We start from the raw sequence: 13,627 nt of genomic DNA, 5'->3' as shown, positions 1-13,627 counted from the left end.
GGAAAGACTGAGAAAGGCAGATAACCAATAGAATCCTGAAGTTATCAAAACACAGCTCTTGCCAAGGACCTTGGAATTCATCTGATTCAGTTGCTGGAAAAATGCCTGAATTAAAAATTATCCTACGAGGACCAAGAAAATAGAGCCAAATTCTGGCACTCTACAGTTTTCTCCCAAAATGGTCATTAATGCTGCAAAAACAGAATAGGGTGAACAACCCTTGGCCCCATGCTTGGCCCCCTACTGTAGGCTCTATCTGCCAAAATAAGAATGAATAGAGGATCAAAAATGGGGAGAGGGGGAGAAGGTTGGAAAGAGAGAGCTTGGAAAAGGAGGGTGGTTGGAAAGAGAAAAACTCATAGGCTGTGCCCCCTGCCAGCACTGAAATACTTGGTTGCAGCTCCACTCACAAAGCACCTGTTGGCAGCTGCTGGAGCAGTTTATAGACTTTGGGACAGTTCCCTTATGTGAAATGTGATATGATCTTATTTTAGTAAAATAGAAGCAATTCATGGACAATAATTACACTAATAAATATACCTACACAGAAATAATGATAGTTTTTCCTTTCATTGAAAAAAATTGCATTCTTTTTAATGAATCTCATTACCACTAATATTAATATCCTTTGGCTGATATGTTGTCTTCCTTTTATCCAAAATTGAAAAAAAACCCATATGTTGCATGGAGTGAAAAAAAAACACAGGAAAACAATGATCATAAATATTAACCTGATACTGTTTTTCAAGCTCAGCGGCAGGAAAGTAGGGATAGGAGCTATCTGGAAAATTTTATGTTTTTCAATCTTTATGCATTAAAGTATGATGATAGAAAATAATGAAAATTTTTTCTGTTAAATTAGAACTCACAGCAAGTATTTTTTATTGAGAACTCCATTTAAGCATTTTAACATCACAAATTTTAATGTCAATTCCTATTAAAAACATTTAATGAAGAATTTTAGCATTATAATCTAAAATCTCCTTCAGTTACTGTCTCCAAAAGTTACTTCTGTTCATGTGCAAAAATTTTTGCTGTTCTTTTTCATTTTATAAATAGCTTATTATTCCTTGGGATAAATATCTAGCAGTTATCAATAATATATGTATTCAATATGTAAAGTGTATCAAGCAGAAGATAAATCATTATTTTTAAATGTAGGTATTTAATATAGGCTGAGCTAAAATCTATATTGCATTTATTGGCTTCATCTCCTTTGGCTATGATGAGAATCCTCCTTCTGCTAATTCTCTGGTTCTGTTTAAAAAGCTTACTTAGTAAGTATCTGTGTTACTCAGAAGGCTTGCATAAAGTTGAAATAAAAATTAGGTAATGTTTTGAAATTTAATGTTGTCTGATATAAACTTTAAGCCACATCCCCAGTTTTCCTGTTCTACCTGAAACACTAAACTTATTGGTTCTAAAATAATCAAAATGTGAAACTTCAAGCCTCCCTTAGATTATATTCAATAAAGGAAAGAAGCTCAGGTTTCTGATACTGATTACATACTGCAGCGTGTGGCACTCAGGCGGAGCCTGGTTCCTGCATGAAGCTCACCAAGAGCTTTTCTCCATCAAGTCTGTTAAAGAATAGGGCCAAAATGGAAATTCCATTAGTTCAATTGTTTTTTTGTGTGCAATATTTCAAAATGTGATTTTCTCCTTGTGTTAATTTCAATACTTTTCTTAGAAAAAGAAAGTAGTTGAGTAGCCTAGCATGTAACAAACTGTATTAGAGGCTGCTAACTTTAGTAACACCTAAGCTCAGATGTGATGGGTGCCATTAAAGGGAGAGGACAGGATGTGGAACTTAAGACGGTGACATCTGAAATAGGAGAGCATCTAGTGGAGCACAAGCATGTGCTTAATCTCACTGGGACTGTATGTTATACATAAAGAAAGGAATTTTCAGGTATTTTAACTTGAAGAAGAATGCTTTCCTGAATTAAGAATTTTAAAAACTGAGCTCCAAATCACCAAAAGACACATTCTTTATTACAAAATCTTTGTAATTATTTTTGCAATAATCATAAACAAATGCATTCAAACATTGTAATAAGTATAGTCTTCACAACCTGTTTCTTCACGATGTTGCACTGAATTTATTACAGTGGGTAAAAAGCATGAGTGGACGTTTGAGGGTCCTAATAACGAGGGAATATAAATTTCAAAGACATTGTAATTGTTATCTAGGACATTTATGCATGTATTTTCTTGGCATTTTAAAGTCCTGTAAGATTTGTGTAGTAGATTTTATTATGTCTGCATATTTACTGATCTCTAAAATATACTTTCATAGAGATCCTGACAATTACATCTTTTTACTGTTTGTTTGCTCTTTGGAATGAGGCTGATATGCCAAATGGAAAGTAGAGTAGGCAAACCTAGAAATTTAACTAGAAAGTTCTTCCTGGGTTACGTATGGACTTTACATCAGGTGTCAGGTGGGTGGGAAAAATAATAGAGCCAACTTTGAAGGTGGTGTTGACAGGTGCACTTGGGATCTTCCAGATCTTTTACCTTGGCATTGGCCCTTGAGGTTCATGCTCACTTCGGGGATGTGGGAAGTCACATTCATCACGGGAACTAGGTGCTAATGATGAGCAGTGAAGCAGGAAGGGGAAAAGCCAGGACTACACATCAGCATCAGCATCAGGGCAGGATAGCACAAAGAACCAGTGAGGCTGCAGCTCAGATACTCAGGAATCAGCTGTCATCTTTACATCAAGTTCATCTGAGCCACCAGTGCAGTCCTGCAGTGTCCTTAGGAATTATTCTTATACAACAAAGAAGCAAGTGCCAACCTGAAGTCCCTTCCTTTGCTACTCTCAACAAGACTTAATGTATTTATTTATGATGCCAATCAAATGTTCCCACTGTTCTTAAGTCAGAAAACTGAGCAAAAACTATGATTAAATTGATTGCATAGCTGAAGTCCTTATCCCACTTTAATGAAGAATTAGCTCTGTTTACTGTTGAAAACCCCAGTGGTTTCTGCACACTACAGAAGAGCATGTTTAGTATATGGGGTGTACGAGTTCTGTGTCATCAATGATATGTGTAGGTTTTTACCTTGCTTTTCAAAATTCAAAAACTGTTGGAGTCAATGAAAATTACTGTTTGTACAAATGTTTATTAGGCCTTTCTTTGTTATTCTTTTATAGGTCTTGTAGAAATTTGCCTGATGCATCCCCTTGATGTAGTGAAAACAAGGTAAGATCATGCTTGAACAGGTTTTGTTGACACTGGAAGATATCCAAATTACAAGCTGTCAAAAACTAAAATCCTAGAACTTCTCCCAGTAAGATAACTTGTGCCTCTAATGACGTTTATATTTACTTACCTGTATTTACAGCATTTGACAGATGGAATTTGAGTAGCATGGCACATTTCTCATTAGAGGTCATCTAAAGGTGTTAAATCTGCTTATGACATGTATTTTTACTCTTGTAACCCAATGCTATGACATGAAGATGGCTAAAGTTAAATTCACTTAGTATAGGTAATATCTATAGTAATGCTTTTATATGTAATTGGGAAATACCATATTGCCTCCAAAATAATTTTCACAGGTTTTTAATAAAAATAATAAGAGATGTTCCATATTCTCTTTACAAGCTAAATAACTTCATGATTTTATATTTTTAAAATATTTTATCTGTCTGTATTTTGTTTTCTGAATATTTGTTCTTGTATGAGTATAAATGTTGTTGAATGACCTTGAAAATTTGCTCATTAGTTTGGTTTTTTCCTGATGTTGGTTACTGAAATGAAAAAAGAATAGCTTTGTTTCTAGTTTCTGGAGCACCATTTTATTTTCTGTGCTTTTTAGTTTTTATATAAATTTACAAGTGTTACTGTACATGAAAAGCAAACCAGAATGGAGAAGCATACAAATGGAGCAAACCAGAATGGAGAAGGAGAAACTATTTATGCCACATGTGTTGTGCAGTGCCAGTAATTACCATATACTGTTCCTGCAGCTCTATCTAGGTCACAGACATGTAGGTAGGAAAGCTTCACTAGGAGACTAATTAGCCCCAAACAAATGATGAGGACAGCTGTGGTCTCTGGAATATGCTTGAAGTTCTCAATTATGACTTCTAGTTTCAGTTAGCCAACATGAGCTTTTTGTGGGTGCATTTTTGGCTCCTGTTTAAATCACATTCTGTGATTTAAAGAATCAAAACCAAAGACCTTGAATTGCGTTTTTTTGCAGGTTGCATTTTTACAGAAGTCTTCAGTCTGTGGTCATTGCCCAACACCAGGAGACATTTATTCAGGCTCCAGCTGCTTTAGCTCTGCTGGGGAGCTGCAGATCCTCCTCAGGGTGTGGAGTTTGCTCAGGCAGTCCCTCTGTATCCCTTCCTAACGTGGATGTGTTGGTTGATGTAGAGACAATGCACCTGGTGGTTCTGAGGGTCCTCTCTGCCCTTCCAAGTACTACTGAAAAAATGCTATTAGAACAAGGCTTTCATAAGATTGAAATTAAAGGCTCAAAAGGAACAGGGTACAAGCAAAACAAATACAAGACCAAATTTAAAAGGGAAAAAAATCTGTCTTGCTCTTCTGTCAAGTGGTCCCCAAAGGATGTGCTTTAGTGATTTTGTTTGGGCAGTTTGTGCTGTAACTCTCCTATAGCTTTCAAGCTTTGGTTTTAGTTCTTCCTCTTTTTCTCTTTGTACTGAACTAGAAATTGTGGGTTTTTATACTAAGAATGTAGATCATTCGTAATTTAGTGTAAGCCACATATCCTGTGTCAGAAAATGCATTAATTGCAAATCTGTACTGGCAGTCAACAGACATACTTTCAGTTTTCTGGTAGGAACCACCAGTGGACTCTCAGAACACAAGGACAGATTTTCCCATGTCTCTTTGAGATTTTTCTGAGTTTTACAAGCTTTTAGTAGTGAAAAGGCTTCTCAGATCCGACATCCAGAAATGTAAAGCATTAAAGAGTGTGGAGGGATGTCTGTGAGGCTGTAACAATCCTTAAAAACATAATAAAAAGTAATAAAAATTAGGAAACCTGTGTATGAAATGTGAGTCCATAAACAGTGGAATTTTTAGAAGAAACAAAGAAGTAGGGAAAAAGGAAAGCACAGTAGCTGTGCAGAAGAAATCAGATTATCTATCAAAGTAAAACTGATTTTAAAAAATGATAAAATCAATTAAACAAATTTCTTCATTTGAAGGAACTTCCATTAACTCCTCCACTGAGTTAGCTGCAACACTTTGCAGAAGTGGGCTGCACCCAAGTGATAGTTTTTCTAGTTTGTTGATGCAGATGTATTGAGAGATATTATGCAGATTTTGCAATAACTTTTCTGCAGATCTCAGCAGATGGTAGTAGTTGAAAATACTTACATTTTGAAAGCAAATGACAAAACCAAGAATAGAATGTCCTTTGATCTCATCCATCATTTTGTTCTATGTTCCTAACATCATGCTTCTTCCTTTCATTTTGTAATGGTCTAAATTTACTATGGCAGATTAATTCTTTGATGGCCTTGAAAGTTCAAATGAAACATTGGTTTTAATTCTGAACTTTGGACATAGAATGTTTTCTAATAGTTTTTCATTGACTTTATTCCTTTCTTGCAGTGCCTCTAAGTACTCTTGTGTACTTAATCTTTCCCAACATGGTATTGATAATCCACCGTTTCCTAATCACTTCCAGCTATTACAGTTTTGGTGATTTAGGCGGTTTAGGATTTTCTTTCTTTTGGATAGGTGAAAGGATGTATGAAAGCACCATTTTTTGCTTAATTTTTATGGTATTTTGAGTTTCCTGCCATTTTTTCTAGAAGTGTGTTTGGTGCAAGGAGTCCTGTGGCCATTTTAAATTATTGTGATCTCATTGATCTAAGTTTCTGTTCTGAGGGAGTTTAGGAGGGACGTCAGAGACTCACATCTAGTAGATTGGTGGCTTAGTGTTCCATTGATATTTTGTGTATGTGTATGTTTTTAATAAAAAAAATGGAGAAAATAAAGTTTCTGTCAAAGATTATTTTTGAAACCCTGGAAAATGGTTTGGCTCCTTTATGACATTTTGCAATGTCTTTTCTCTGTTTAGCAATTTTCTATTATTCTACAGTAACAATGCTAGATTTGTTTATCTGCTCACATCAAGGGAGGAGCAGTATATAAGTACATGCTTATAAACATAGAGGATCCAAATGCTTAATGAAGTGTTTTTTCCTAAGTGTACATCTGAAAATAATTTTATTTTTCTCTGCTAGAACACCAAAGATCACTACTCTAAGAAATTCCTGTTAGCTAGATAGAGGAAGGTAACTATGATCCATTGTTTTAGCTTTATGAATCCCACTTATTCTTTGAAATGAAGCTCTTTTCTCATTTGCAAGATTGAGATATTATTAAGAAAAGATGTGCTGAATTTTTAAGTTTTAGCTATTTTATATATCAGTTATCCTTATGATTAACTTAGCCATTAAATAAAATACTGAACTTCTGCTCTTGTCCTCCTAAATGCAAAGTCTGGTAAGTTTTTGTGTGTGGCCATGTATGAGAAGTGACAGCAGCAGCAAGAGCTTTTCAGTACAGATACAGCCAAGACATAGAAGGTCTATTTTTTAATTAAGAACTCTCAATGATCTTTCTTTGCTAGAAAGTGAGGGAGGAGAAATGCATCTTAGCCTGGATAAAGAGCTGGGTTTGTGTACTTTGTGCCTTTTTTGTGTCTTAAGCGTATTGCAGGCTGTAATGCTGTTTTCATCCATGAGACTTTCAAAGAATGACCAAATGTCATACTAGGTCATGGTACATAGGTCAACACATTGCCATATATACTACTTTAAAATTAAAAATAGTAAAGTGCTTTTCCAGGTAGAGTTTATACTTTGCATCCTGGTGTCATATATTTTGGCTCAATCAAATATGCAAAATTCAGAACTTAACATTTTATTGTTGGAAAAATTAGTATTTGTGCAGAAGCTCACAGGTGCATAGTTGGTGAGGTAAAGGGAGAGTAACAGCATGCTGTATAAAGTCAAAGGAAAGCTATTGTATTTGAGAAATCAGTCAAGCAAGCCTGACTGGAGGATGCTACTGTGATCTGACAGTTTCAGTTTATGTTCTGAGGTAATCTGACTTCTCAGGGGGAAAAAAACCACGAGCAGTTTCTTTTTTTCATTTCCCTAGTACTGGGTTACTGGTTTAAAAATGTTTTCAGGAGCTCCATGACTTTGAACTAAATGCACTAACATAGAATTTTCCTTGCTCTTGCAATTTAACACCTCAAAAAATGCATGCAACCATTGGTTATGTTAGAAAATCAGAACCACAAGTAGAAATACAATTTCAGCTAATATTTCCCTAGGTTTATAAATTGATTCCCTTTTTATGTGTTATCGTTCTTTCTTTTTTTTTCTTTGATTATCATCAATATTTATGCAGCAGAATTTTAGTGAGTACACTCTTCCTGAAAACAATTCAAAATTGCCTTTGCAAGTATTCATACAGGCTGTGAAACATATATTGGTGTAGAAATAATCATTTTGGATGTGACTTGGTATTATGCAGTTAGGAAACCTACTGGGTAATTTTTTTAACAGTTGTCTACATGACAGAATTTAATAGAAAACACAAGTGAAGAAATATATGACTAAGTGTTTTCAAATCAAAGATAAAAAATAACAACACATCAAAAACTTTCCAATGCATAACATTTGAAAAACAAATACATCTGAAATTGTTGAATTGTCTGAATATGTTTTGAATAAACAGGAAAAGTGTTATGGGAATTATGAATTTTTTACTTCTCTATTCCATTTTAGGTTTAATTTGATATCACTATACACTTTGAGACAAATATTTGAAAGAAAGATGGCTTCTCTCACATCTCAATAATACGAATTTGTCCTCCAGATCTGTGTTGACTTCAGTGGAGACAGATGAATTCATACCACTGGAGTATTTAGTATTTATTTATGTCTTTTACTTCCGGACAATGTATTCAAAGAGAGGTGAATGTTATGCCAAATACCATATAAAAGACTTGGAGAAAGTCTAGTTTATTATTTTAACAGTAGAATCATCAGGGTAACCTTTGTCCTAACAATTGAAACATATATTCAGTAGGCAGTTTTTAATATTTCTCTAGTCAACTTAAATAGACAATTCCATTTGATTTTTTTCTCCATATTTAAACAGTCTTTTCTATTTTTCTAAATAGTTGTGCCTTCACAACTCATTCTCACATGGGGATATGTGGGCATTTTCAAAATCCATGAGTAAAGGAGACTGAGGAGAGATTCTTTTAAAAAAAAATTACTTGGATTTCTCAGGAGAATAATTTTTTAAGTATATCTTGTTTTCATGATCAACCTATCCAACATCCCTGTTTTTTCTCTTAAAGCTGTTTCTCACCTCTGGCAGGGAGGCTGCAGTCCATGTTGCTCTACTGAAATACTTTTTCACATAGTTCAGCTTTAGATCAGAATCTTCATATGGACTGACTTTTGGTCTCATGTGTGATCCCGAACATCAGCGTTTAAAACACAAGGCAAATAATTCACCTTAGAAACTGTGCAGGAAATTTTTGTGTAGTCAGGATGGAGATTTTAAATTTTTCTACTCTTTCTGAAAAATCCTAAACCAACGTCATGAATTTAAAGGCCCAAATCTAAAAAATAATTTGGGATCTAAATCAAGGTTTGGAATCTGCATTACAGACCCATCTCTAGTAAGCAACTGTTCTGCTGATTTGTGTGCATGTTTATCCATTCTGTTCCTTTGTTCCAATTCTGTCATTTTGGTCTTATTAAAAAAGTTCAGCTTACTACATGTGTTTCCGATCTCATTCCATCTGTTATTTTGCAAGAGCTACTTCCTTTATATCATTAATTCCTCTTTGATTTTTGGTCTTTTTTGTTTGAATGGGCAGAGGTGGAGCTTGTTTCTGAAAAACATTGGTTAAGGAAAAGTTCATTGTCCTTATCCAATGTTACCATTTCCAAGTGACCGTAGTTAGCTTGGTTTGCATCAGGCCATTTTAAGTTCATGGTTCTTGATGCAAACTGCTCTAGTTAGATTTGTAACAGTTTTAAGCAGAAAATAGTCTTCCTGTCCTGGGAAAATTATCAGGATACCAAAATATTCTGTATTGGAATGAACAGTTGAACTCTCAGAAGACTTAGAAAAACAATGAGTTATGGCCAATGAAACTTCGTGTAATTAATTTTGGATTTTGGAAGTTTTCACTTCCTTTTTTTATTTCTTTCTTTCTTTCTCTTCAATGACTTTTAAGTAATTTTGGACTAGAAAAACAGAAGGTTTTGTTTGAAAATGCAGAGAACAACATCCATTGTCATCTAAAAGAAGTGCATAAAAATATATTGAAAGTGATAGTTTCTTGAGAAATGTTTTTCTTTCATTTTGAAGAAAAAGAACTGAGTACAAATAATCTCTGACCAACTCAGCTTAATGTCCTTATTTCATCCAAATGTCAAGACTTTTCTCTGGGATTAGATTTCCTTCAATTATCAGTGGCCTTTGGCACAATTTTTCACAGGGCTTGTGTGCATATTGCAACTTTTGCTCTGGTTTTGGCATTTGAATTTCAGCATTGAAATACTTTGGATATTTATGTAAAGATCCAAATTTTTTATAATGAGGACTTTACAATTTATAGTAATTTGGATGTGGATGTGATCCAGTGCTCTGTAATTTGCCCTTCTTTTTCCTTCAATGTACAATCTGTTAGGAATTAATAAGGGCACATGGGCTAATAATTCCTGCTAGATATATTATTGCAATTTAAATCCTTCCCTGAATTAAAGAACAGTATTGATGTACACTGTTTAACAGATGCTCTGATTTGCAGTGCCGGTCGAAGTGGTTCAGTTCCTATATGCTTTTTCTTTTTTTGTTATTCATAGGCATACCACATGTATATTTTCTAAAGAGTGTCAAATCCTTTAGGATAAAAGGAGCTCTGTAAGTGTGGCTTCATCATCTCCTCATGTGATATTGTGTTATTTGTGATCAAACACCAGAACTGCTGATGAAATACCCCTATTTCAAATCAGTGTAGATTTTTTGAAGATCTATAACCTATATTTTCTTGATTTTAAAATAATTCTATCCCTTCTTTGATAGAAACTTAATTTCTGCTTCATCAAATCAGACTGCTACAGATCTCTCAAGCTTTGCTTTAATTTTGATTACACATTCTGCCATCTACTCGAGTTTTTTAAATGAATAGGAGGTGCCTTTTGGGACTGAAATACCCTAAAATCATAGTTTTCACTTGACAGCATGGCATGATGATAGCATGCTTTGGATTACATGTTATCTGTGCCATTTCACTGGATTTACTGAAACTTCCCTGAGCTTCTTGAGTCACTTGTGAGCTGTAACAACCTAGAACTTCTAACACCCACAAAATAAACCATGTCCACCTTCGGCTCAAGATAGAACATTAATCTCTATTTACCTATTAAAGAATGCTTTCCTGGTTTGTGAGGCTTTTAGGGGAATAATGTGAAATAAAAGACAACTCCAGATGCTGAAATAGTCACCTACTTTAGGAGTGCACTGGAAGGAAATTAAATGGCTCTATATGCAGGGAGGAAGTAGCAAGATCATCACAGGGGAATCGAGAGAGGCAGTAGTAGATGGGATAAGCTTTTGAGACAAGGAAAGCAAGTCCAGAGAGAAGAAAGACCAGAGAGAGCAAAAGAAAGAGAATGCCAGGGCAAGAAAGAATGTGTGGTGTTTTTCTTGTATAATTTCTTGTCAGATAGATATGGAAGGGATGTTTTGGGTTTCTAGAAGGCTGGTGGACCAAAGCTGACTTGGAGTGGCCTTAGTTATCTTCAAGATGCAGTATTTAATTTTGTTTGAGAGTTTTGGTTTGGTGCATCTTCCCATTAGAGTGTGGTGCCAATGGCACCAGAGTCACAGGTTCAATCTCTGTATGGGCCATTCACTTAAGAGTAGGACTTGATGATCCCTGGATCCCCTCCAACCCAGACAATTCCATGATTCTGTGAGAAGGTCTATTACATTCCTCAAGCACAGCTCAGTCTAGGTGAACCCTTACAGATGATTCCTTGAGCAGCTTATTTGGGGAGTAAATAGTAATCATGTTAGAAGACATATTGATTATCCATCCTGGTTGTGACACTCCTTTTGACTATGGGCATTTGCAAGATATATTCAGTCATTTGTTCTCTTAACAATTTTTTGGTTCTTATTTTAGTTTTCCTCCAGTTTGGACAATGAGCTAGAACAGTTTGTTTCAGGTCCCTTAAATGTATATTTTGTTTTCTTTCTAATGACATAGCACAATATTCTTTCTATGTTTGGATTTCCAGTGCTTACAAAGTTCATATAAACATTACTGGCAACTACATGGGCAGAACTTGTAAAATGACAAGAGCCTGGGGGTTTCTCTCCTATAATCTGCATCTGCATATTTACATGCATAAAAAAAATAAATGCACACAGACATATTTGACTGTACTGGTACAGCATCTTCCTTGGTAGAGGAAGTGAAGTTTCCTGATATTTAAGTTCTCTAGCACTGGAAAAACCTGCAGTTGACTAGTTGTGTCTGCATGATGCAGTTGCAGAAAAGTGGTGTGGACTGTGTTTTGTGATTTCACAGGCTGTGCATTCTGCACTTGCAGTTTAAACCCAAGAAAGCTCTAAAAATTTTTTTTTCCATTTTTTATTGTCTTAATTTTATGAAAATGCTTCCTTTTATAATATGAGGCTACAAATAACCCTCTTCTAGACAGAACAGGAAAATGTGATGAAAGAGCTCTAAAACTGTTATGGTGAAGAATCATACCATGCCTTAGAGTTATGAGAGAGTAATTATTTTTTCATTACACTACACTGGGAAACGGAAAAAAATTAAAAGAAGCAAGGATTAAGTAGCCTGCAAAATATATTCATTGTACTCTTGTCTGTTTCTCTAGTTAGAAACTACTGAAGAAGTTGAAGTTAGTATGGAAGCACTTGGATTTTCTTTGTACTGTCTCAGGCTATCTACACATAGACAGGATATTTACATGAATGAGAAGCCATGACTAAATTTTCATGACAAAAATTAAATTCAGTTTGAAACATTTTGGATATGTGTGTCAACTGACAGATCTGGAAAAATACAGCCATATTTGTACAGAAAACACCCTGTAGTATTTTAGTGTGTTATATTGGCTTAAATACAATAGATGTGTTCAATTATTTGTGTATAATTTGTTTGTTTAGATTCTCACAGTCTCAGGACATGCTATTTTATTGCTGTCAAAAAAGGAATTACTGCAATTTACGGCAATGTACCTTTTTTGAGTTATGTAAATTGCCTCTGTGCCCCTTATACTCTTAACAGTGAGAAAGAAATAACATTGGATATCTTGGTGCTCAGTGCAGTATGAACTATCTTGTACATCACTTATAAATCTGATTTATTTATTTTGGACATGGGACATCTATTCAACTATTCATCTGCTATTTTTTGGCCATGGGGAATGGTACCAGGACTGCTAGCATTTTATCCAGAGCTGTACTCTTTAGACCGCTGCAGTCTTAAAATCCAGCACTTAAAATCACAGCCCGTTCCCAAATGAGGTGCTACAGCCTGTGTCTGTCATATTCTGCCACTGCTGTAGTAGCACTCAGAACTCTCCATCCCAGTGCTGAGTTCAGCTTCATCTCCCTCTCACGTTCCCTCACCCTCACCCTCTCCTCTCCCCTTGCCTCTGCCTGTTGCTTGGTCCCAAGCCATACATTTCTTGAGTCTGTTTTAAAACATGCTTGGTGACAAGTCCTCTCTGATTCCCTCGGAATGCTCCTGCATAGCCTACTGCTTCTCACAGCCAGTGGGTATTTTCTAATGTTCCAGTATTTCCATTACATAGTTTTATCCCTTACAACTACCTACACACCCTTTACTGCATATTGTTCCCCTTTCCCTTTGTTTATTCCCTTTAGACATAGTAGATTCATGGCATGCTCCCATTTTCTTTTTCCCAAGCCTAAATTAGTGTGAGATAATCAAAGAAGTTCTTTAAATAATCTTTTTCTCTGTATTAATACTGCATTTAAAATATAATCAGTCAAAAGAAATCATGAGGGATAGAGTGGAATGAGAGCAAGAGCGGAAAGGAGAAAATGAAGGACTAGGAGGTGAGAAAGTACATGGGATTCTATTTACAAGAAAAATACATGCTGAAAATAAGCATTTAAGATGGGAATTGGGGAGTGAAAATGAACAGATGTTAGCACAGTTACTTTGTCTGGAGACAAAGAAATGGGATCGTTAAAAATGTGTGTATTTTAAAGTAAGATTTTAAATAAGGATTAAGCAGCTGGGAAAGGTTACTTAGACTGTGAGTTGGAGACATCTATGGTGTACATAAGTTTTTTTTTAAAACAATCTAACAAAGCAGCTGGGTGAGTTATTAGCAGATGTTAATGATTTGTCAGTGGTATAAAACATTAAGATCACATTCAGGGGTAGACCATAGTCATGTCTGATTTCTCCATGGACAAAACTTTTGCATTAGACCACTGTCATGCCTGATTTCTAACCATGGATGGAACATGCCTAAAATAATTCAAGCAAGGAGAAAAAGAAAAAGAAAAGAAAAAG

The 13,627-nt window shown here is 35.2% G+C and overlaps 1 protein-coding gene across 1 annotated transcript in view; it reads left to right on the top strand.

The window, feature by feature from the left end:
* Positions 1-13,627, top strand: part of SLC25A21 (solute carrier family 25 member 21) — a 235,331-nt gene that overhangs the window by 130,260 nt on the left and 91,444 nt on the right. Inside the window, exon 2 of the mRNA XM_015630253.3 lies at positions 3,165-3,213. Within this exon, the coding sequence (XP_015485739.2) occupies positions 3,165-3,213 (49 nt within the window). The remainder of the gene's footprint in view (positions 1-3,164; positions 3,214-13,627) is intronic.

The sequence above is a fragment of the Parus major genome, chromosome 5, assembly GCF_001522545.3.
Source record: "Parus major isolate Abel chromosome 5, Parus_major1.1, whole genome shotgun sequence".
NCBI lineage: Eukaryota > Metazoa > Chordata > Aves > Passeriformes > Paridae > Parus > Parus major.
The sequence above is the reverse complement of the archived record's forward strand: the minus strand, read 5'-3'. Positions and strand labels throughout refer to the sequence as shown.